The 22,585-nt window shown below is 32.3% G+C and overlaps 1 protein-coding gene across 1 annotated transcript; it reads left to right on the top strand.

Moving 5' to 3' along the window:
* Positions 1–694: 694 nt before the first annotated feature.
* LOC126879884 (zinc finger protein 260-like) lies at positions 695–22,267 on the top strand. Its single transcript, XM_050643217.1, has 5 exons — positions 695–1,378; positions 10,599–10,934; positions 13,622–13,789; positions 16,059–16,515; positions 21,749–22,267. The coding sequence occupies exons 1-5, from the start codon at positions 802–804 to the stop codon at positions 22,188–22,190; spliced, it is 1,980 nt and encodes a 659-aa protein (XP_050499174.1). The 5' UTR covers positions 695–801; the 3' UTR covers positions 22,191–22,267.
* The last annotated feature ends 318 nt before the right edge of the window (positions 22,268–22,585 follow it).

Consider the following 22,585-nt stretch of genomic DNA (forward strand, 5'->3'; position numbering starts at 1 on the left):
TCTATAAAACAGCCCTAAGACCTGCTATGATGTACGGAACTGAATTTTGGATAGTTAAAAAGAAAGAGGAACAACGAATGCATGTGGCAGAAATAAGAATGCTTAGATAGATGAGTGGAGTAACAAAAAAGGATAAAATTAGGAATGAGTATATTAGGGGAGGTCTAGGGGTGACACCTATAGATGCCAAAATGTTGGAGCATAGGTTAAGATGGTTTGGTCATGTTTAACGCCGTGCTACGTTAATTGCATAATAGGTACAAAGAATTGCTGGACTGTGAGTTCCTGGAAAAAGTAGGAGAGGAAGACCAAAGAAGACCTGGGGGAGACGCTTAGGCAGGACATGCCGATAAAGAAGATTGATGTTAATATGGCCCAAGATAGAGACTTTTGGAGAAATGCAATTAGGGAAGCTGACCACGCACTTAGGGATAATGCGATAATGGCAAAGAATGATGAATTATTTATTTGACGAAGATAGAAAAAAGACCTATACGTTTTATCATAATCGCTATTTATGTAGCTTTGTAGGCCTTGAATTGGAAGGGTTTTTTTTCTAAAAATTGGATATTTTTCAAATTTTTTCTACTTATAATCGAGCTATGAGACACATAATCGATTCGTTTGAACATTTCGATTAATCATTGTCATAAGTTGTCATTGTGAATTGTCAACAGTCAACTTTACACAACTGTCAACAGTGTCAACGAAGTCATAGATGAACGAAGTTAAGATACACATAGTATTTCTTGATGAAATCAAGTTATTATTTTGTAAATATGAGACAATTTTAGCCTAATAATGCATGAGAATATATGTTTACAGTGTAACAAGCTCCCCTCGGGTCCATCTAATAGACTGGTACGGGATTCTTGTGGTCATGAGAAATGTAGGTTCTGCCTCTTGGAGGACGAAAACCATTGCAAACAATGTTTAGACGGAACCAGCTCGATAAGAAGCCAGTCTCTAAATCAAACCGAAAGCCTAAATTGTGGTACGAACGGAGATGTATATAGTGAAGTGGTTCTAAATCATACGGGCGTCATTCAGATGAATGGCAATGTCTCTAGTGCTTCGGCTGTAAACGGCGAACTTAAAACTATACCCAAGACTTCAAATAAAGTTAAAAGTGCTCAAAACAAGACTCCGGGAACTAGTTTCAGTGATAGTACATTTAATTCTCTTAAAGTTGAGAATAAGAATATTCTGGCAAATAAGATTAAGAAGCCAGATAAAACTCCAAAAAGAAGTTATAACTCACTTATTATTCCCAAACATATTTCGATTATTTCGGATCCTTTATCATATCATTGTACTTTGTGTAACAAACGTTTTACTACTAAAACTAATATTAAGTACCATACTTATTGTAATGGAGGTAAATTATTGTTTTTATTATTTTTTTAATTCATTTATTATTTAAGTTTCCTGACTTTCTTCTTATCGTTCTTTTTGTGTAGACATGGCTCTGTCTGTTCTTTTTCAATGTACCTCCAATATTATGTTCTTCATATTTAAGGAATTGTCTCTTGTAGTCCTTATCAGGGTTGGCAAAAACCAAGGTTTTTTCAAAAAAAACAAAAAACCCAGGTTTTTTGTTTTAAGGGGGGAAATAGGTTTAGGAGTCCAATTTTTCATGTTTTTTTGAAGTTATACTTCTTTACCGGCGATAGAGGGTGATTTTTTTATATGTTAAAACCTATCAGCCCGGCGCATGCGCATTATAACTTTGTTCTGATTGGATGTTCAAATGGCATGTCAAAAATTATCCCATATGGCAGCTGTGGTTTGGAGGTAAAGGTAAAGGTAAACAAATGTATAATATATTAGTTTTATTGTTGTGAGGACAGAAACAAAAAAGTTTATAATATTGTAGTGACTTTTAAATAGTTTTTAAAAGCAACAGGTACGTAATAATTGTTAATGTATCATGGGTATAAACCTACCTATTTGAACTGCCAAAATACATAGTATGTAATACTTTTATTTATATAATTTGATTACCATCAAAATTTCTATCAATATTCACCTAATATATTGTTTTTTTACTCTATGTTTTGTTGTATTTTTTCAATTCTAAATCATTTCAATTCAAAATTAAAATAATTTGATCAATTTTCAAAATATCACAAGTTTAATCCGTTTAGTTAGTCGATCTTTGTAAATAATGACACATAGTGTCCGTGGCTAAGCGGAGAAGGCGAATGAATTCCAATACCAACCGCTCTTATCAGCGCTGGTTCGAGTCCCAATAGAAACTTTCTTTTTTGTTTTTTTTTTAATACATTTTATGATTGTAAGTATATTTATTATATAATTGTATTTTCAGAAAATACGTATTTAGTTAAAAAATTTTTCGACAATTAATGTTCAGACATCATTTGTGGCTTGTTTAATGTGTTTGTGTGTGTTTTATTCTTTTATTATTTTAATTTTTGGCACTGTTCTAATAAAAGTGTTTGAGAAGTAGTAAGTATAAATTAGTTTAATATTTAAACAAAATATAAATAAAAAGTATATTAATTTCGTTTAAATCATATAATAGAACAGCGTTTCCCAACCGGTGGGTCGTGACCCACTAGTGGGTCGCGGGCGGATTCCAGGTGGGTCGCGGCGTGGCTCTTACAGTAGCTGAATATCGTACATAATATATATCATCATGGGTGGGGGATGGGTCGCGATTATGAAAAAAACATCGGAAGGTGGGTCGCCAAAAATAAAAGGTTGGGAACCACTGTAATAGAAGTATAACTTCTTACGTGCGTACAAAGTACACACACATTCTTTTTTTGAGAATTTTTTTAGGTCGAAATAAAATTTTAATTTTTTTTGCAACTTTGGGATCATTTTATACATATTCTAAAGTATATGTCCAAATTTTTTTGAGTTATTATATTTAAAAATAGAGCAGTTGTAGGCCGCAACCCATGGACGTGCGCCGCATGAACATGTCGCTTGCGTGACATGTAGAGGTTGTAATTTCCACCTAAAATTAAAAATCCAAAAATTTTTACGTTTATTATTTTTTTTTTATTTATTTATTTATTTTACGAGAAAACCCCATTATACATTATCATATACACCCTTAAATAGAGACTAGGTTACATCACGTCATATTGCAATCTAAAAATTTATGCTCCTTAACTGACTTTTAAAATAATATAAACTAATACCAAAGACCTCTAGATGATACTGATTTATAATTCTTGCATATCTATCTAAAGGAGAGTAGTAACCATAGTTTGTTCAATAGATCTGTACAATATATTGTACAATTTACTAATTTGTACAGAAATATTAATCCAGCACAAATCCTGCGATCTACCAGGGATTGTAACTTAAGTTGCTTTTCAATTACCCGTGTTGAGCTGGCCCCCCCCACTTGCAAAAATTAAAAAACAAATAGCCCTGATTTATGAGCTATTTATGAGCTCTCATATTCCGCAAACTAAAAATTTTGAGCTCGTTCCACTGAGCAGGAATTTAATACCCTAGTGGGGGGGGCTGAGTCAGCCCCCCCCACTACTTAAAAATAGGAATATTGAATCGGTTTTTGCGGCAGAATTACGAGCTATTTATGAGCTCTTGAAATTATATAGTTTTGATTTTTGAGCTCATCCCCTTCACCCCCAAACAACCCTTTAATTGATTTAACTTAAGAGAAAGATGCTGAGAAAACTTAAAATATATCGTATTGCGGATATAATTCATATAGCTTATATACTCTAAGAATAAACTATTAAATCAACAGCATTTCGATTATTGAGCTACAACCCCTTCGCAAGAAAACCACCCTATCTTCCCGGCTTAAGAGAAAGTTGTACTTAAAATTCATTAAACTAATTATTTGGCGACTACATATCATTTAATAATTTATAAGCTTCCAAATTACGCGCATTTAGATCAGTAGATTGCAATTTATTTTGTATAGTGCAGTCACTGAAGGTAAAAATCAACGATTATCTTCAATTTCGGTGAACCTTCATCGATTTTCACGAAAATTGGTCAGTAGTTAGAGGATACGTCAAGAAACAAAGGTGACATGGTACCACCTTGCGCCTTTACCCTGAGGGTGGATACCGCCCCTTCTCGGGGGTGAAAATTATTTTATAAAAAATAAATGCACAAATCAATAAAAGAACAAATTAAAAGCAAAATTTATTATATAAAGTTAATAAAATAAGTCAATACTTTTTAAGTTATTAAAGATCAAAGATTTTAATTATTTGTGAAAAAAATGCATGTTTTGAAAAGGTTTTTTGTAAATCACTGAAAAACTTTAAGTTTTTACAAAAAAGGTAATAGTAGTTTAATTCGTATAGCTTATATTCTAAGAATAAACTCTTAAATCACGCGTCTTTCGATTATAGAGCTACAACCCCTTCGCAAGAAAACTACCCCATATTCCCGGCTTAAGAGAGAGTTGTTCTTAAAATAATTTAAATTAATTATTTGGCGACTACATATCGTTTAATAATTTATGAGCTTGCAAAATATACGCATCTCAATTATTGAATTGCCATTTTCTTTCTATAGTGCAGTCACTGAAGGTAAAAATCAACTAGTACCTTCAATTTCGGTAAATCTCCATTTATTTTCACGAATTGACAATAACAACTTGGGGTTTTAGCCTGGGGTATATGTCACCCCTTCTCGGGAGTGAAAATTACTTTATTAAAAATAACCCCACAAATCGAGAGAGGGACAAAATGTAAGCAAAATTTGTTATATAATGTGATTAAAATAAATTTTTGAGTTATTAAAGATCAAAATTTTAATTTTTGGAAAGAAAATGCATGCTTTAGAGCGATTTTTCATAAATGACTCAAAAACTGTAAGTTTTTACAAAAAAGTTTTCATCACTAAAATTGAAGCTAATAAAAAATATAATAAATTGCTTACTTGAAAAACCCTTTAATGTTAATTTAAAGTAAGTTATTGGTAATTAAATGTATATTTTTTCCGCGACTGTTAAAATCTAAGGGTTCAAGCTTAAATAACGGGAAAGAGATGCATTTTATAACACTTAGGTACTAAATACTTGTCAAAGTACTTAGAAATACCTATGAAAAATAAGATGCAGAAAAAGTTGATAGTATCAAAATCCGCTCACCAATTTTCGTGAAAATGAATGGAGATTTACCGAAATCGAAGGTACTAGTTGATTTTTACCTTCAGTGACTGCACTATAGAAAGAAAATGGCAATTCAATAATTGAGATGCGTATATTTTGCAAGCTCATAAATTATTAAACGATATGTAGTCGCCAAATAATTAATTTAAATTATTTTAAGAACAACTCTCTCTTAAGCCGGGAATATGGGGTCGTTTTCTTGCGAAGGGGTTGTAGCTCTATAATCGAAAGACGCGTGATTTAAGTGTTTATTCTTAGAATATAAGCTATACGAATTAAACTACTATTAACTTTTTTGTAAACTTAAAGTTTTTCAGTGATTTACAAAAAACCTTTTCAAAACATGCATTTTTTTCACAAATAATTAAAATCTTTGATCTTTAATAACTTAAAAAGTATTGACTTATTTTATTAACTTTATATAATAAATTTTGCTTTTAATTTGTTCTTTTATTGATTTGTGCATTTATTTTTTATAAAATAATTTTCACCCCCGAGAAAGGGCGGTATCCACCCTCAGGGTAAAGGCGCAAGGTGGTACCATGTCACCTTTGTTTCTTGACGTATCCTCTAACCACTGACCAATTTTCGTGAAAATCGATGAAGGTTCACCGAAATTGAAGGTAATCGTTGATTTTTACCTTCAGTGACTGCACTATACAAAATAAATTGCAATTTACTGATCTAAATGCGCGTAATTTGGAAGCTTATAAATTATTAAATGATATGTAGTCGCCAAATAATTAGTTTAACGCATTTTAAATACAACTTTCTCTTAAGCCGGGAAGATAGGGTGGTTTTCTGGCGAAGGGGTTGTAGCTCAATAATCGAAATGCTCTTGATTTAATAGTTTATTTTTAGTATATATAAGCTATAGGAATTATATTCGCAATACGATATATTTTAAGTTTTCTCAGCATCTTTCTCTTAAGTTAAATCAATTAAAGGGTTGTTTGGGGGTGAAGGGGATGAGCTCAAAAATCGAAACTATATAATTTCAAGAGCTCATAAATAGCTCGTAATTCTGCCGCAAAAACCGATTCAATATTCCTATTTTTAAGTAGTGGGGGGGGCTGACTCAGCCCCCCCCCCCCCACTAGGGTATTAAATTCCTGCTCAGTGGAACGAGCTCAAAATTTTTAGTTTGCGGAATATGAGAGCTCATAAATCAGGGCTATTTGTTTTTTAATTTTTGCAAGTGGAGGGGGCCAGCTCAACACGGGTTTTTCAATTTCACTATACTCATGATCTACTATAATCAACTTAAGTTTATAAGAGCACACCCGCAAGAATTTATGCTGAATGCTTTCAATTGTTGCAATGTGCACTGCATGATATGGAGACCATATCACCGAAGCATACTCTAATCTAGACCTAACTAATGAACAATAAAGAATTTTGACAAGTTTCTCTTCGATATGAACGTCAAATCAGCTAAAAAAATTAAAAATTCGAAAAATTACGCAAGTTTGAAAAAAAAACATCAATTTTTACCGTTTTTTTTTTTCAGTTATTTGCCCTTAAAAATGCACTTAAAACCCATTTTTTATTCCGATTGGAGGTTCATATCGAAGACAATTTAATAACCAACAATAATCACTTTGGTTTTTTAAAATTGGTTCATTATTTTTTGAGCTAGACGTCAGTCACTCAAGCCGAAAAAAGTCGTTTTGAGAAAAACGCGTTTGAAAAAGATCTCATAGATTGCGCTGTACGCGAGCGCGCTCCTTATAATTCTCATAACTTGGGAAGGACTTCGAATTTTGCTTTGAAATTTTCAGAACACATTCTTGAATAGTAATACTATCGATTCATGCTAGTTCCAAAAATTTGAAATTTTGAAACCTCTAAACCTATTTCGCCCCTTAAACCAGGTTTATTTGATACAAAATATAATAAGTCTAAATACTTTAAAAATAAATAAATTATTTTATAAAATAATAGTAATTAACAATGAAAAAAATGATTAAGACAACTTTTATTTTTATTTACACACAAAAAATTAATATAACAAAAAAAGCATCTTCAAACGTAATAATATTCAAAATAACTAAGTTCGAAAGTAAAAAAAAATAGAATTTATTTATCTTAATTTTCTTCATTTTCGGCAGCTGTATTAAAAACTATAAGTAAAAGCACCAGTTCGGAGAGTCAATAAAAAAACCAGGTTTCTTTTTAGAAACCAGTTGGTTTAAACCAAGGTTTTATGCATGTTGGTTTAAACCTGCCAACCCTGAGTCCTTATTACTCTATTTGTTGTCATTTGGCTTATTTGATTATTCCATTCTACTCTTCTGTTCTTACCCAATTATTAATGTTCTCCACGTTTACCTGTTCCGTTCTCTGTCTTACCATCGATTTTTCAAACGGTTTTCATATCTGCTGTTTCTAGTATTCTTTTTGTCCTCACTGGGTTAGGTCATGTTTCTGCCACATATGAGCCACCTAGAGGACAAGTGGTATAACTTAAAAACGTTTTTTGATGAAATGGTGTTCTTCTAATTACAAAGGGACAAGGAACTTCAATCATTGCCATTCGGCATCCCATGTCAATTTCAACAAAATGTTGTCAAGAATCCAGAACTGACTTAATAAGTATTACTGAGAGTTTTTAGTTCGTTAACATGCAAAAATCTTTATTTATCAACAGTTAAGTTATATGCAGTTATACCACTTTTCCTCTGAGCTGCTCATATTATGTAATTATTGGTCTGATGACTGGCTTGTAAATTCTGCCTGTCGTTTCTTTTCTGATGTTTTTATTTTTCCATAATATGGTTTCATTTTGGCAACCGGCGGCTCTGTTTGTTCTATTCACTTGATCTTCCACTTCTGTTGCGAACTTTCTATAGCTAGAGAGATGCATATCTAGATATTTAAACCTGAGGTTTACTTACTTACTCTATGGCGTTACAACCCTTCGTGGGTTTTAGTTAAGCTGAGAACACAGTGGTGTGTTGCAACTTTCAAGCGGCCCAATGATTTTATGGAAAAGCGGCCTCCCATTATCATTTTACCTTCTATTATCAGAATTTTTTGTTCGTTATTTATCAAAAAAAAATAATTTATTTTTAAATCAAACATAAAATTTTGAATTTTTAAATTGACTATGTTCTTTTATTTAAGAATAAGCAATCTTACAAATAATAATAATAGATATCACATGAATTTCCTGAACAAATATATGAATTTAATGTAATTAAAAAAAATTTTTAGAATTTTTCAATTATCTAAAGTTGAATTTTAGTAAATCAATTATTCGCGATGTGCAAGTACTTGGATACGAGAAACGACCGTGCGAGAATAGCAGAGAAATATTGTAACTTTCTTAAATAATTCATTGTCAATTGAAATTGTCAAATTGACGTATATTTCATATCTACTGTCAATGAAGATGAAAAATTATATATTGCTCCACAATATTGATATGATATGCAATTATTATTAAAGGTAAATGTAATTAATTGTATTTTGCTTGCATTACTGCATTTTAATAACTAATTTTATTTACTACAAACAATTGTTTACGTATTAATAACATAACCTGAATCTTATTTTTTCTTCTTATTATTTTTTTTTGACTATGGCCTTGACAATTATCCAGCAACCAGGACCATATGATTGGCCAATATAATTAAAAGTGCGAATAAAAGTGCAGAGCGAAGAAACCAGGTGTCGCTTTTCTGAACTTGCACGGTCCCAATACAAGAGAGTACAAATTCAAGTACAGTGTAAATACTTTAATTTAACAGTATTTAAATATTAATACAACGCAATAATCTAAACATTCTTTTGCAATTATTTTATAAAATAATTAACTCTCGATCAATAATTTTCGCATTAAAGCAAATTCTTGAGCCAATTAATCGATTATTTCATCATTTTTAAGCTCATACAAAGCTTCTTTTTCTATAATAGCCATTAGCATAAACGTTTCCAAGTGATCTTGTGTTAAAGTACTTCTTAACCGATTTTTTATGTATCTCAACATTGAAAAGCTTCTCTCACAAGATACTTGTGTCACTGAAAGAGTTAATAAATGCTTATATACTATATTTAAATTTGGATAAGCACACTGATATAAGTTGTACTTATGCAAAACAGTGTAACAGCAAACTATACAATCTTTACAATTTTTAGTACCACATGGAGTAAAGTTTTCGCGGTATCACCAACATTATCATTTGTTACTTGCACAATCCTATTTTTTAATACGATTTATCATCAAAATCGACAAAAAGTCATAGCATGTGATCTGTCTTTAAAAAGACATGCTATGAATTTTTTTGTGATGGATATTCTTGAGTTAAAGTTGATTTCATGTAATCGAATGAACTATCTTTCAATAAAGTCGTCCCAGGAACAAAACCCATAAATATTGGCAATATCATTTTAAAGTCTTCTACTTTAAAATGTTTATTTATTTATTTATTAACGTGATAAACCCATTACATACAAAATACAATAAGGCAGAGCTTTCGTCGTTATAATGAAAATATAAAATATAGATACACATAAAACTACAACTAAGTATAAAACACAAACATAAAAAATAAAAAGAATATAAAATGTTTTTAAATGATGAAAACAACTGAATCAATTTAACAGTTAAATCTATTTAATTTTCTTTAATTCAACATTCAAGACGCCCGAGTTCTTGTTTAATAGAGGAAACTGAAGAACCAAACAGATCTATTAGATGACTAAACTTGTTTCCATACAAGGAAACAAGTAAAATGTATAATATATGTCTGAATTTCCGATAGAAATGAGTCAGATTAAATTAAATTATTAGAACAATTTTTTACTAAGCAACAACATTTTTGTTTAATTTGTTAATATTTTGTATTTTGACTACGACGTCCGATTTGGACATCGAAACGTTAATAAAATCATTGTTTTTGTTAAATTGTGGCTTATTTCCCATTTAGAATAGTTAATTACAAAAATGCCACAAATAAACGGCTTTAAACCAACATCATTCGATTAGAAATTAAAAAAAAAAGTTACATCTAAAATTTTTTGTAAAAAAGAACTTATTTATTTGGCTGGCCTCAAGAGGCAGCGGCCTCTCGGTGATTGCACTGATTCATTTATATGGCCAGCACACCACTGTGACAACATGCCTCCATTCCTCTCTGTCTTGCACAATCTCCATCCAATTCTCGACGCCCATAGCTTTAAGGTCTCCTGCTATTGCCACCGGAGTCAAGGTGGTCCATATGGTCTTCCAGTTGGGACTTCTTCCCATACCATTCGCCATGCCTTACTATTCTTTCGTCAGAATGTCTTCTGAAGTGTCCTGGCCATTGGGGTTTTCTGAACTTTATTTCTTTTATTACGTTAGTGTCTGGATAAAATTTCTTCGATCTTTTGTTAGTTCTATGGATTCATATGATGTAGCACACAATTAATTATCAGCCAATGTATTTTTTTATGTCTAAATCTTAATGTTTTGTTGCAGCTACTAAACCATATAAATGTGATGTATGCGGAAAGGAATTCGTTTTAAGAGCTCAATTAGATGTCCATTCTTACAAACACAAGTCTGCCAAGCCATACTCCTGTACAATATGCAAAAAATCTTTCAGCGTTAGAAGTAAACTCACAAGACATTCAGCAGTGCATTCGCAAATTAAAAGCCATATCTGCTCTATATGTGGAAATGCATACAGGAGTAAGGAGTCTCTTAAAATTCATGCCATCATACATAAAGGCGATAGGCCTTACGAATGTCAAACTTGCAACGCCAAGTTTAATAATCAGTCAAATCTGAATAAACACGCTGTGGTGCATACAAGTAAGTCAACTGCATAGAATTTGTACTGTGTGAAACAAAATTTTAAAACTATGTTGCTCGTCCTGAAGAAAAGTGACACAACTCAAAAAATGCATTACGATACCTAAACTCCACAACCTCTCAACTGAAAATCTTCAATTGTACTTTATCGACAAAAAACTATTTATAGCAGTAACTTGACGAAGAAAATGTATCTCGTATTTGTTTTATTAAGGTCCTAACTTAATGCAGAATGCATTAAAGAAAGGTTGCAAGAGTTCGGATACATAAAAAAGACCAAAATATGAAAAACGAACAAAAACAGTTGAGAGGTTCTGGAGTTTAGTTATCAGTTTAATTCTAATTATTATCTTAAATTGACTCCAAAAATCCTATACTTTTACAGGAAAAGTGTCAAGTAGGTGATAACTTTCAACTTCTTAAGATAACAGTAGTAGTGTCATTATTCATTTGGCTGTAAAATGAATATTTTTATTCTGGAACAATGACACTTTTTATGTTATGATCTTCAGTGGCGGCTCATGGCTTTAGGGACAGGGTCGGCAAGGTTTTGTCTCCTCAGATAGGTATGCCATCTAATTAAAAGGCTTCAATTTCATAGAAGATTTTTGGTTTTTGTTTTTTTTATTTTTTTTTATTTTTTTTTTGTTTTTTTTTTTGTAAACCTGTTTATAAATTAACTCTAGTCTATGTTGTTTCGAAGTAGCAAAATGGGTTATAACGTCATTGTAAAATTTATTATTGTTTTGGAGAGGTTTTAAAAGTTTTTTTCTATTGACATTTGAGACAAGTTTGACATTCTCTCTTGTTTCATGGTGTTTCAACAATACGTTTTGACTTTTTTGGGACAAGAGAAATCCCGTTCATTTGAGGCAGAATTTGCCCACATTTGAGCACAATAATTTATTAAATTCGGGAACAGTTTGTTGTACCTAATGAATTGCAGTATATAAAATTAAACATATTTTGTAACTTATCCCACCTTCCGAAAATATTTAGATCAGCATATAAAACTGTTAATCCATTTTCTTATTTTATTTGAATAAAGAATGATGGATAATTTTTAATAAACTTGTCTAATAGATATTTTGAAAATTCCTTGTAAATAATAATTGAGTTATCCTTCCGCTCAAAAAGGTCCGGAACATTGTTTAAATAATCAAAATGTCAAAAAATTAAGAAAAACTTCGATTTTTTTCTTCGTTTTTTGATTTTAACTTTCAAAGTATTCACTTCTGAGAAAAGTTACACTGACATAAAAGTTGGGTAACTAAATTTCCTACAATATAGGATTGGTTAAAAATTTTAAAAAGTGCCATCCTTGTTGCAATACAGCAATAATTGCGAAAAAAACATAATCTAGGTTTTGCAAAAAACATTAATTTTTTCAAAATGTTGAAGTACTGACAATAAAGCAGATAGCAAGTTGAATTTTTTTACATATAGAAGAAAGGTACAGTATTCTTCTATACGTAAAAATAAATTCAACTTGCTGTCTGCTTTATTTTCAGTTCTGCAACATTTTGAAAAAATTAATTTTTTTGCGAAAGCTGGATTGCAGAATTTATCTTGCAAAATTTATTGAACCGATCTTAATGAAATTCACAGTATTTTTTTATTATATGATATAGTTTTTCTGGGTAAAATTATGAAGGTCTTAAGTGTAGCATAAACGGTTGAAAAACGTAAAATGCGAATACTTGTTTTTTATGATTTTTTCGCATTTATTGCTATTTTACAACAAGGGTGACAATTTTTAAAATTATTAGCTAATCCTTTATTGTAGAAAATTTAATTACGCAACTTTTCTCGAAAATTAATACTTTTAAAGTTATAATCAAAAAATGAAAAAAAAAATCGAATTTTTCCTTTATTTTTTGACATTTTGATTATTTAAACAATGTTTCCGACCTTTTTGAGTGGGAGGATAACTCAAATATTATTATATGAGTTATTTTCAAGCAATTTCTGCAAACAAATATGAGTCACCTCTCAACGTCCAAATTAAATCTCAACGTCCAAGTACGTGTTTTGTTGCCGTTTTCAGATCACCGCTGTGCTCGGCAGATTGTTTTTCTGCCGTACTTGTCATTCAAATAAATACGGGGAATGTATAATTGGTTGCCTATCGGCTAATATTCCATAGCGTCTTATTACAAGCAAATGGTCAACTGGGTACGGCTAGCCGAAGCGGGCCCTGAATTCACACAATCGCAGTCGGGTGTATGGTTGGCTAGGATCCTTAATTTGAAAAGTCTCTTACGCACAGCGCACAGGGATCACTTAACGTAAATAAATACTTAACAAATAAACACTTAACGTATCAGATCGTTCGAATTATTTTAAAAACAATGAATAAAATTTAGTCTGTATTATCTCACAGATATTTTTTTTATTTCACAGAAACGAATATCATCAACTCTGATTAACTTATATATTTAAAAAAATCTATAATGTCGCCACTGATGATCTGACGTTTGATGGGAATGCCTTGTTATTTATCGTGAAAACCTTTGTGATACTTTTCTTCCAGATGAGTGATGTTCAATTTAGATTCCTCCATTGGATTGAACATTTTTTTAACATAGTTAAAAAAAAAGGGAGAGTTGATAGTGGAGAGTCTATAATGTCTGCCTTGTTCGAATGTTGAAGAGCAACTATTTCATACTAATAGAAATAATTTTTAGAGGAAAAAACTCATATGTGCGATCTTTGTGGAAAAAGATTTAAATTCAAGTGGGCCCTATCAGTTCATAAAAAAACACACACCCAAAGCAGACCCTTTGAATGTGACGTTTGTTTTAAGAAGTTCAATTTCAAAAAAGATCTTCAAAGACATAACCTTATACATCAGGGTAAGTATACACTATCACTATACATACTATTAATTTACCAAATATGCTAATTTACGATTACACGAGTTAGACATCTAACTTTATTACGTATTAAAATAACTAGCTAGTTATTAACTATTCAAAATGTCTGCAAATTGTCTTCATAAAAGAAAATATTCTCTAAACGTCACAAAATGAGTTTGAAATTGACAGTTTTCTTTTATAAATACGTTTGTAGATACTTTGGATGAGATTAGATTCAACTCATACCTTACCTCATTTTGTGTAAATAAAACGACCCCTTCCTAAGATATGAGCATTAACAGTGAGCCTTTGTATGATTCTTTACTGTTTACATAATCATATCATCATCAGCCGTTTTTGAGTCCATTGCTGAACATAGGCCATAGACCACTTTGTAGGAGGACATCCTCGATTACGATAAGTATTATGTCTAGGTCTCCATTATAAAAATTTCTTTGTCCATCTTCCATCTTTGAATCTGGCAACATAATCATTATTTGTTCGTTAATGTAAAAAGCTGATATCTTTCAAAATATGGGCCTAGATTGAAATTAGCAGACAAATACATTGCTTTGGCCAGAGACTAACGAGTCTTGCCTGAGTTAAGAAGAAGAAGAAGACGTTGCGTTTGATGTTTTCAAACAAAGAATAGACAAATCCTCAGTTAACGGTAGGCAGTTGGCACATTATCAAGAATTCAAGAAATAAATCATTTCAGAAGTACTAGAATCGTACCTAGAAGTACGAGAGAATAATGTATTATCAAAAACGGGCCTAGAAAAGTTGGTCGAGAACACTTCGCCGACGGAAAATTAGTCGACAACATTTGGTCGACAAACAGTTGGTCGAATGCACAATTCATCGAATGTACAATTCGTCGACGAACATTTGTTCGAATGGATTTTTCGTCGACAAACTGTTATTTATCTTTAGGATAAAGGGATTAATGGTGAGAAACGACGGATTATTGGTTTTTATTTTGTTAACTGGAATATTATATTATACATATCTGAATTTATTTTTTTTTTGGAGTTTTGTTAATTTTCTAAATCTGAATTATTTTTAAATTTAATAAAAAAATTGGCTGCGGTAGGAGAGTAGACAGCAAATATAAATCAGAGCATTTCCGGACAAGTCAAATTTGAAATAATCATTCATTTGTCACCATTATTCCCTTTGGGTTTTTGTCGACGAAAAATCCATTCGATCAAATGTTTGTCGACGAATTGTGCATTCGACCAACTGTTTGTCGACCAAATGTTGTCGACGAAGTGTTCTCGACCAACTTTCCGACACCGTATACATGAAACCCTACAGCGTATTTCAAACATGCGATGCAGTATACAAGGATACACCCATACAAACTAAATGAGAATTTTCTGACAACGTTGCCGCTCGTCACGCAGCGGCCGTGAAAGGTAGTATTAGTCAGGTACTTGTAGAGGATTATGGCTGTTAACGGCTGTGGTTGTGGAATACTAAAGGAGGATTTATTTACAATTGACAGAATGGCAAACTCGCTTGCAATATACAATCATACTGATTCTAACGTTTGAAACGGAGTTTACATACTGGAAAATGCTGAAAATTCCAGGAAAAAATAAAACATTTCATCGATAAACATGAAACTACACGAATAAACGACTTCAGGTTAGGTTTAGTTGTCCTTTCAGCCCAGCTTTTTTAACATAGTCTACTATTAGATCATCAGATTTCTATCTTCAACCACGATTCTATGCCTTATGCCTTTGAGAATATTGAAAGATGAAATCAAGGAAAGTGAAATATGTGTAAACTGTTGGGTCTTCTAGGGAAATGTGAATGAAATGTGAAGAATGAAACTTTTTTTAAACAAACTGGAATGTTAGACTTGAAAATGTTGTTCAATCAACCAAATGTGAAACCTGTCATTCTTTGTATTTCAGTTGTCTGATTATCTCGACGTATGCGAATCTCATGCTCTAGATATTTTGTAAGCTATTACTTGGTCGATCATATGGCTTTCAATTTAAATTTTATCGATGACTACAAGGTTGGTCATAAAATTTTACTTAGAGGGGTTTATTTTAAGACCAATTGTTGTGACACTTCATAGACGTTTACAGCATTTTTGTAGCTTTATCAACTGTATCTGATATTAAAATGATGTCATCCGTATATCTTAGGTGGCTCAGTTTAATGTTAGAAGACGTAAATATAGAAATTGTAAATTTCTAATCGTACAAAGGCTCCTTGATAATTGTCAATATTTGTTTAAATCGTTCAGAGGGCAAGCAATACAAATGCAGCGTGTGTTCGACGACGTTCCGTCGCCAAGACAACCTCCGGCGGCACATGAAGAACACTCACCCAGGTAAGAAGGCCCACGTCATTAAGAACATTATAACGACACGTTGCAACACCGAGAAAACAGCCACGGTAACAACTAAAACAACAACAATCGATAGTAATCGTAATATTAGTCGTAGTAAAAAAGATAGTCAAGTTCCTGTCGATAATCCGAACGCTATAAATGTCATAACGACTGCTTCCGTTGCTTGTTCCTCTGTAACAAAAAACAAGGAAGAAACGGAAGCGGTCCAGCCTCTACCTTCTGCTGCTAAATCTGATTCCAGGGCGGGACCCACTGGCGGTGCGACAGCGACCACGACCAGCGTCATCAACGGCCCGATCAAGCTCGCATTTAAAACGCCAGCTTTTAAGAGCTACTACAATATTAACAGGTAATTTTTTTTCTTATTATTAGGTTTGTTCCAACACGCAACATTCGTATGGGAATGCGCACCTTTGACAGGGTGGACAACTACACATACCTTCTAATAATTTATTTAATCTGACTCATTTATATTGGCAATTCAGACGTATATTATACATTTTAAAGTAGAAGACTTTAAAATGATATCGCCAATATTTATGAGTTGCGTTCCTGGGACGACTTTACTAAAAGATAGTTCATTCGATTACATGAAATCAATCCCAACTCAAGAATATCCGTCACAAAGAAATCATAGCATGTGATCTGTCTTTAAAAAGACAACCAAATGCAACGATGACAGTAAAATTCTCGCTTTAGAGATTCCATAGTAAATCACGAGGGAAAACCAGGAAAAAACCTCGTGATACTATCCCGACATCGTAAGTATTTGGTCTTACATTTATATAATTTACTTTCAAAAAACTAATAAAAAATTCCGGCTTTAATATGTTTAAATTATAAATAATATTAATAATACATAGATGTACAATAAGTAATACTAAAATATAAAATTTTTACTAACTTGATATGTTATTGACTTACTAATCGTGGTATTTTCTTTCTATTGACTTCCTCTTTCAGTATGGGTAACCACATCCTACTGCATTCTACCGAGGAATTTGCGACACAATTGGTTTCATTTAGCATAATTAGAGCCGCTTCTTTGATTTTTCTCTTTTTACTATCTGATTCTTTCAGGATTATACTTGTATCTCTCCACTGAACTCTACATGTTGACATATTTGAGATCTATCAAATTCTCTATTTTTAATATAAGACTGATGTTCACTTATTCTAACGTTTAATGGTCTTGATGTTTCACCTAAATAAAATTGTTCGCATTCACAAGGTAATTTTATAAATGCAATTCTTTGTTCTTTCTTGTTCATTGTTAGGTTTAGTTTTAGATAGAATAGATCTCAATGTGTTTGTTGTTTTGAATGTTGTTGAAATGTTGAATTTATTTTCTATTGTTTTAAGTTTCTCGGATAGTCCTTTTACATATGCTATTGATATGTTCCTCGTATTATTTCTTGTGAATGTTGTAGGATCCCGTTCCAAGTTGTTCTGTTCCATTCGATCCAATCTTGACAATTCCTTATTTATAAACGATAAAAGATAATCATTTTTTAATAAAACAGATTATTATACATTTTAAAGTCTTTACTTTAAAATGTATAATATCCGTCTGAATTGCCAATATAAATGAGTCAGATTAAATAAATTATTAGAAGAATTTTTGTACTTAGCAACAACATTTTTGTTTATTTTAGTAGTATTTTACACATACCTTGGTATCAACATAAACAGTCAATGGGACCACTCAAGTGAAATAAAACAACGCATAGGAAAAGCGAGATCAGCCTTCATAATGATGAAGTCTCTTTTCAGAAGTCACGATTTACCACTCGGTTCCAAAACCTCTGTAATCAGATGCTATTTATTTTCTACGTTAAAATAGGGAGTAGAGGCCTGGACACTTTCCGAAGCTTCTTTAAGAAAACTCAAAGCATTCGAGATTGAGTGTTATATTCTTTTTCTCATGATCATCTTCAGTGCGTCACAGTTTTTCGATTTCTTTCTAACGCATTAAATTGTATGTGACAGAAAAAAAGGCACGTCGGTGATTATATTTCGTCGGTGACATTTTTATAACATTTATTCTAGTTGTCGATAGATGGCGCCATAATAAAAAAATATTTTTTTTAATTAGATAATAATATTACAAATATAATCTGTATAATTTATAAGACTATACAAATCAAAGAAAATACCATTTTATAAATGCAAGAAACACATTTGATTTGTTTTTATTCCAAATTGAAAATAAAATGTGACAACTGTCAGATTTAACTAAAATGTCATGTTAGAATAAATGTCATAAATGTGTATTATCACGGACTTACCCTTTTTCCTATCATTTGTTACGCACTGAAAAATGATCATGAAAAGGACAATAGACGCATTTTAAGAATTACGTGGATGGATTATTAAGACTTTGACTCCTATGTGTATCATACATAATACACAACAGGTACTATCCCTGAGCCTATGTGTATGAATTTGACACACAAGAGTAGAACTTATTCAAGCGACAAAAAGTGGCCAGGCTGTGATAACTTATGAGGTTAAATGGGCCCAGGAATTAAAGTGTTTACACTATCAAAGAGCGCAAAGTAGAGTATCTTAACCATGTTATGAGGAATGAACAGAGATATGGCTTGTTACAACTCATTCTTCAGAGCAAGGTATTTGGAAAGAGAGAATCCGGGAGAAGAAGAACATCTTGGTTTCAAAACCTGAGAAAGTGGTTTAATACGTTGACAACCGGACTATTCAGAATAGCAGCAAGAAAAGTTAGGATAGCCAAGCTGATCGCTAACATCGGGAACGGATAAGCACCGTAAGAAGATTATTCGTATCGTCCGAAGACAATAATTGGAAAACCTAGAAAATAAAAGCCTAGTGCGCATTAGGGATGGCGGTTGTTAACAAAACACCAGTTTTCGGTTGTACATACCTTTCTTATTTACTTAGCTGGCCAAAATGATGTAACCGGTCAAAAAAACGGGTGATCGGTTTTTTTTAATCAATAGCCAATAGCCAATAGGTTAAAATTTTACATTTACATTGCACTTTAGTTTGTGATACTCCATTCGAATCGATATCAGTATTATCGATATCGATACTATCGAAAGAATATATCGATACCAAGATAGCCGATATATAAATGGCGCCGGCGTGTATTGGTTACTGCGTAGTGGGATGGAGAAGGAGGAACTGGAAGTTGGAACTAGCCCATTGGGATCGAAAATATAAATCTGTCATCAGCTGAAAATTTCTACTTAGCGCGCGCAAGTGCGAAAAATATTCCCACTTTTTCTCTGAATTCATTATTTTTTGCAGAAGTAACTTATCCGGTTTTTCACCGGTTATTGCTTTAAAAAGCAAAAACCAATTATAACTGGGACAAAAAAGGAACAGGAAAAACCGATTTTGCCAAAAAAAAACGGTTTGGGGTTCTAACCGGTAGGTTTTTCCCATTCATCCCATCCGATGAAACCGTCACTGTATCATCACGATTTTTGTTAGAACTATAATGTTTATTTTAATTTATTTAAAGTCTTATAACACAGATATTAAAACACTACGAATTTAAAACGATTATTTATTTAACGGTACAAATAAATGTATTAGATAATTGATGGATTCGACCGTTACTTGATGGAAGTTCATTTTATCTCACAATAAAACACTGAAAACTTTTGTTTTCTATTCTTCCACAAAATTTATTATTTACAACTATGTGACTACAGCTGTTTCGGCAGAGTGCCTTTCTCAAGTGATATAATTTACAATGTGTTTGCCTTTTTAAGTCTCTAACTGAAGAGGTTGAGGAGTGGGGAGCTGTTTGTCTCGAGTTGGTCATTCAGAATTATATCTGTATTTTTCAGTTTATTAATTTCCATAGATTCTAAAAATAAAGGCCTTAAGCTATCTTTTTTAGAATCTATGGAAATTAATAAACTGAAAAATACAGATATAATTCTGAATGACCAACTCGAGACAAACAGCTCCCCACTCCTCAACCTCTTCAGTTAGAGACTTAAAAAGGCAAACACATTGTAAATTATATCACTTGAGAAAGGCACTCTGCCGAAACAGCTGTAGTCACATAGTTGTAAATAATAAATTTTGTGGAAGAATAGAAAACAAAAGTTTTCAGTGTTTTATTGTGAGATAAAATGTATTAGACTAACTCCTTAAATTCTAATAGACGCGAATGTTCGACCAGAGGCGTAGCAAGGGGCTAGTAACAGAACACTCGAAAGGACGATGCCATGATCCATAACTTTTTGTTGAATTGTGTTTTGTGTACTGCGCATGAGCTTGACCGTTACGTGACGGTGTTTCGTTGTGTTGGAACAAACATATTATTATTATGTTACATTACGTTAAAATTTACTTATACGTGTACATATGATGATAAGTTTTTAGACTGTTGTATTAATATTCATTCACAAGATGTGGGGAGTGGATAAAGTGGACATGGAATTTTTGATACCTTGTAGCAGTAGTACATTTTCTCAGATTGTGTAAAATAGACGAAGAGTTCAGAAGAGTTTAACATACCAACTCAATTGATTACGATTATGGAATAAATACAGAGGACAAAGAAAAATCAGAATGCAAAATGAATTAACAGATACAGTCTCTATTAAGAGAGGACTACGCTAAGGAAACGAAAAAATCATAAGAGAATTAACAGACTTTCTTCCAATTCTTGCAATAAGGACTCCCATCGGTATAGTTTTTTTCCAGCTATTTACGTTCTCTAGTGTTTCTTGTAGAATTTCTTAGAACTGATCTACTGTTTCTCCTTTACTGTCATCTCAAGGGTGGGGGGAGGGGGTGCCTATTATGACTACTACATACAGTCGGAAAAATGCAAGAATAACCATGAACGAAAATATAAAACACGCTGTATTTTCCTGTCACCGTGTCACAAAGAAAATTGCCCAGCGCAAGTACATGTAATAATAATTATTACATGTACTTGCTCTGGCCAATTTTTTGTATGACACGGTGACAGGAAAATACAGCGTGTTTTATATGTTCGTTCATGGGTATTCTTTCATTTTTCCTACTGTATCTTCCTTGATTGCTACAGACACTCTTCTTTTTGCTCTTTGGTCTTTATTGACTCCGCTGTAGTAATGAACGTATTTTTCTATTATTTCGTTTCCTCCACCCTTCTTCTTAACTTCAGTAATTATCGCTATGTCCATCTTCCGTTGTTTTAGTTCCGGAAAAGTTTCTTTGTATTTATTGTTTATACTCTGCACAAACCGCTTTATAACAGTTCTACATGTATAAAAAGAGAGAAGAATTATTCAGCACTCTGAAAACAAGAAAGATTGACTATTTTGGACACGCTATTAGAGGACCCAAGTATGTAGTGCTGGAAACATAAAAGGCAAATTGGGCCAAGGCAGGAGAAGAACATCCTGGCTTAAGAATCTGCGAGATTGGTTTGGAGTTACAACAACTGAATTGAAATTGAAAAAAATTAGAATCGCCATATTGATTTTCAACCTCCAACAAGGATGTGGAATCTAAAAAGAACAAATTGTTAAAATTTATTATATTTACTTTTACTATTTATTTATAATATTCGTATACGTTACATCCTTTTTCAGAGATTTCGACCATATTCAACCCGTTCAACTCAAGAGCAACTACAACATGGCCGAGTCCGTAGAAATCTGCCAAAAGATCATGTCGACCGATTCTTCAATCTCCTCCAGGAACATCATCCATAAAGTCGGATCGAAACCTCAAGAAATCAGCCACAGCTTGGATCCGAATACGGGCCCCATCCATTACGAAACTTCTTTCCAAAACAAGCAGCACGCAATGATTAAGAATATTAAGTTTAAGGTTCCTATAGAGTATACCAATCAGTTTAAGAAAAATAATAAAAGTGAGGAAGCGCCTAAGGACGATACTAAACTTACTTTTACTGAGCTTAAACCTGTAGCTATGACTAGCGTTATTGTAAGCAGTACTACTAATTTAAGTGACTCGGATAATTTATATTGGAGAAGAAGGACTTCGCAAAATTTAAGTTTAAAAAAATAAAGACTGGTGGTTTAGAAGACTGTTAATTAATTTTTAATTTTTTTATATTCTTGGTTTCATAAATATTTCCATTTTTACTACAGTTGTTTTTTTAATCTGTTTAAAAATAATTTATATTAAGCAATTATTATTTCATTAATTATTGTGTTGTATTACTATTACTATTCTTAGCCTTAAGGATTATTTCACCTAGACGGCAACCCTGTAAGCTCTGCTTCAAATATCCGGCTTCGAAGGACCAAAAGATAATTGTATAAATTGTTGATTGGATTGTGTTAGGTCGCTGGTTTAATCGTCGATAATCGTAGCGGTAAATAATTGATCGATATGTGGAACAAATAAAATAATAGTCGTTCACCCTTGTTTATTCTTTCACATCTGGTGACACACTCGTC

This window comes from Diabrotica virgifera, chromosome 2 (assembly GCF_917563875.1).
Source record: "Diabrotica virgifera virgifera chromosome 2, PGI_DIABVI_V3a".
NCBI classification, from domain to species: Eukaryota; Metazoa; Arthropoda; class Insecta; order Coleoptera; family Chrysomelidae; genus Diabrotica; species Diabrotica virgifera.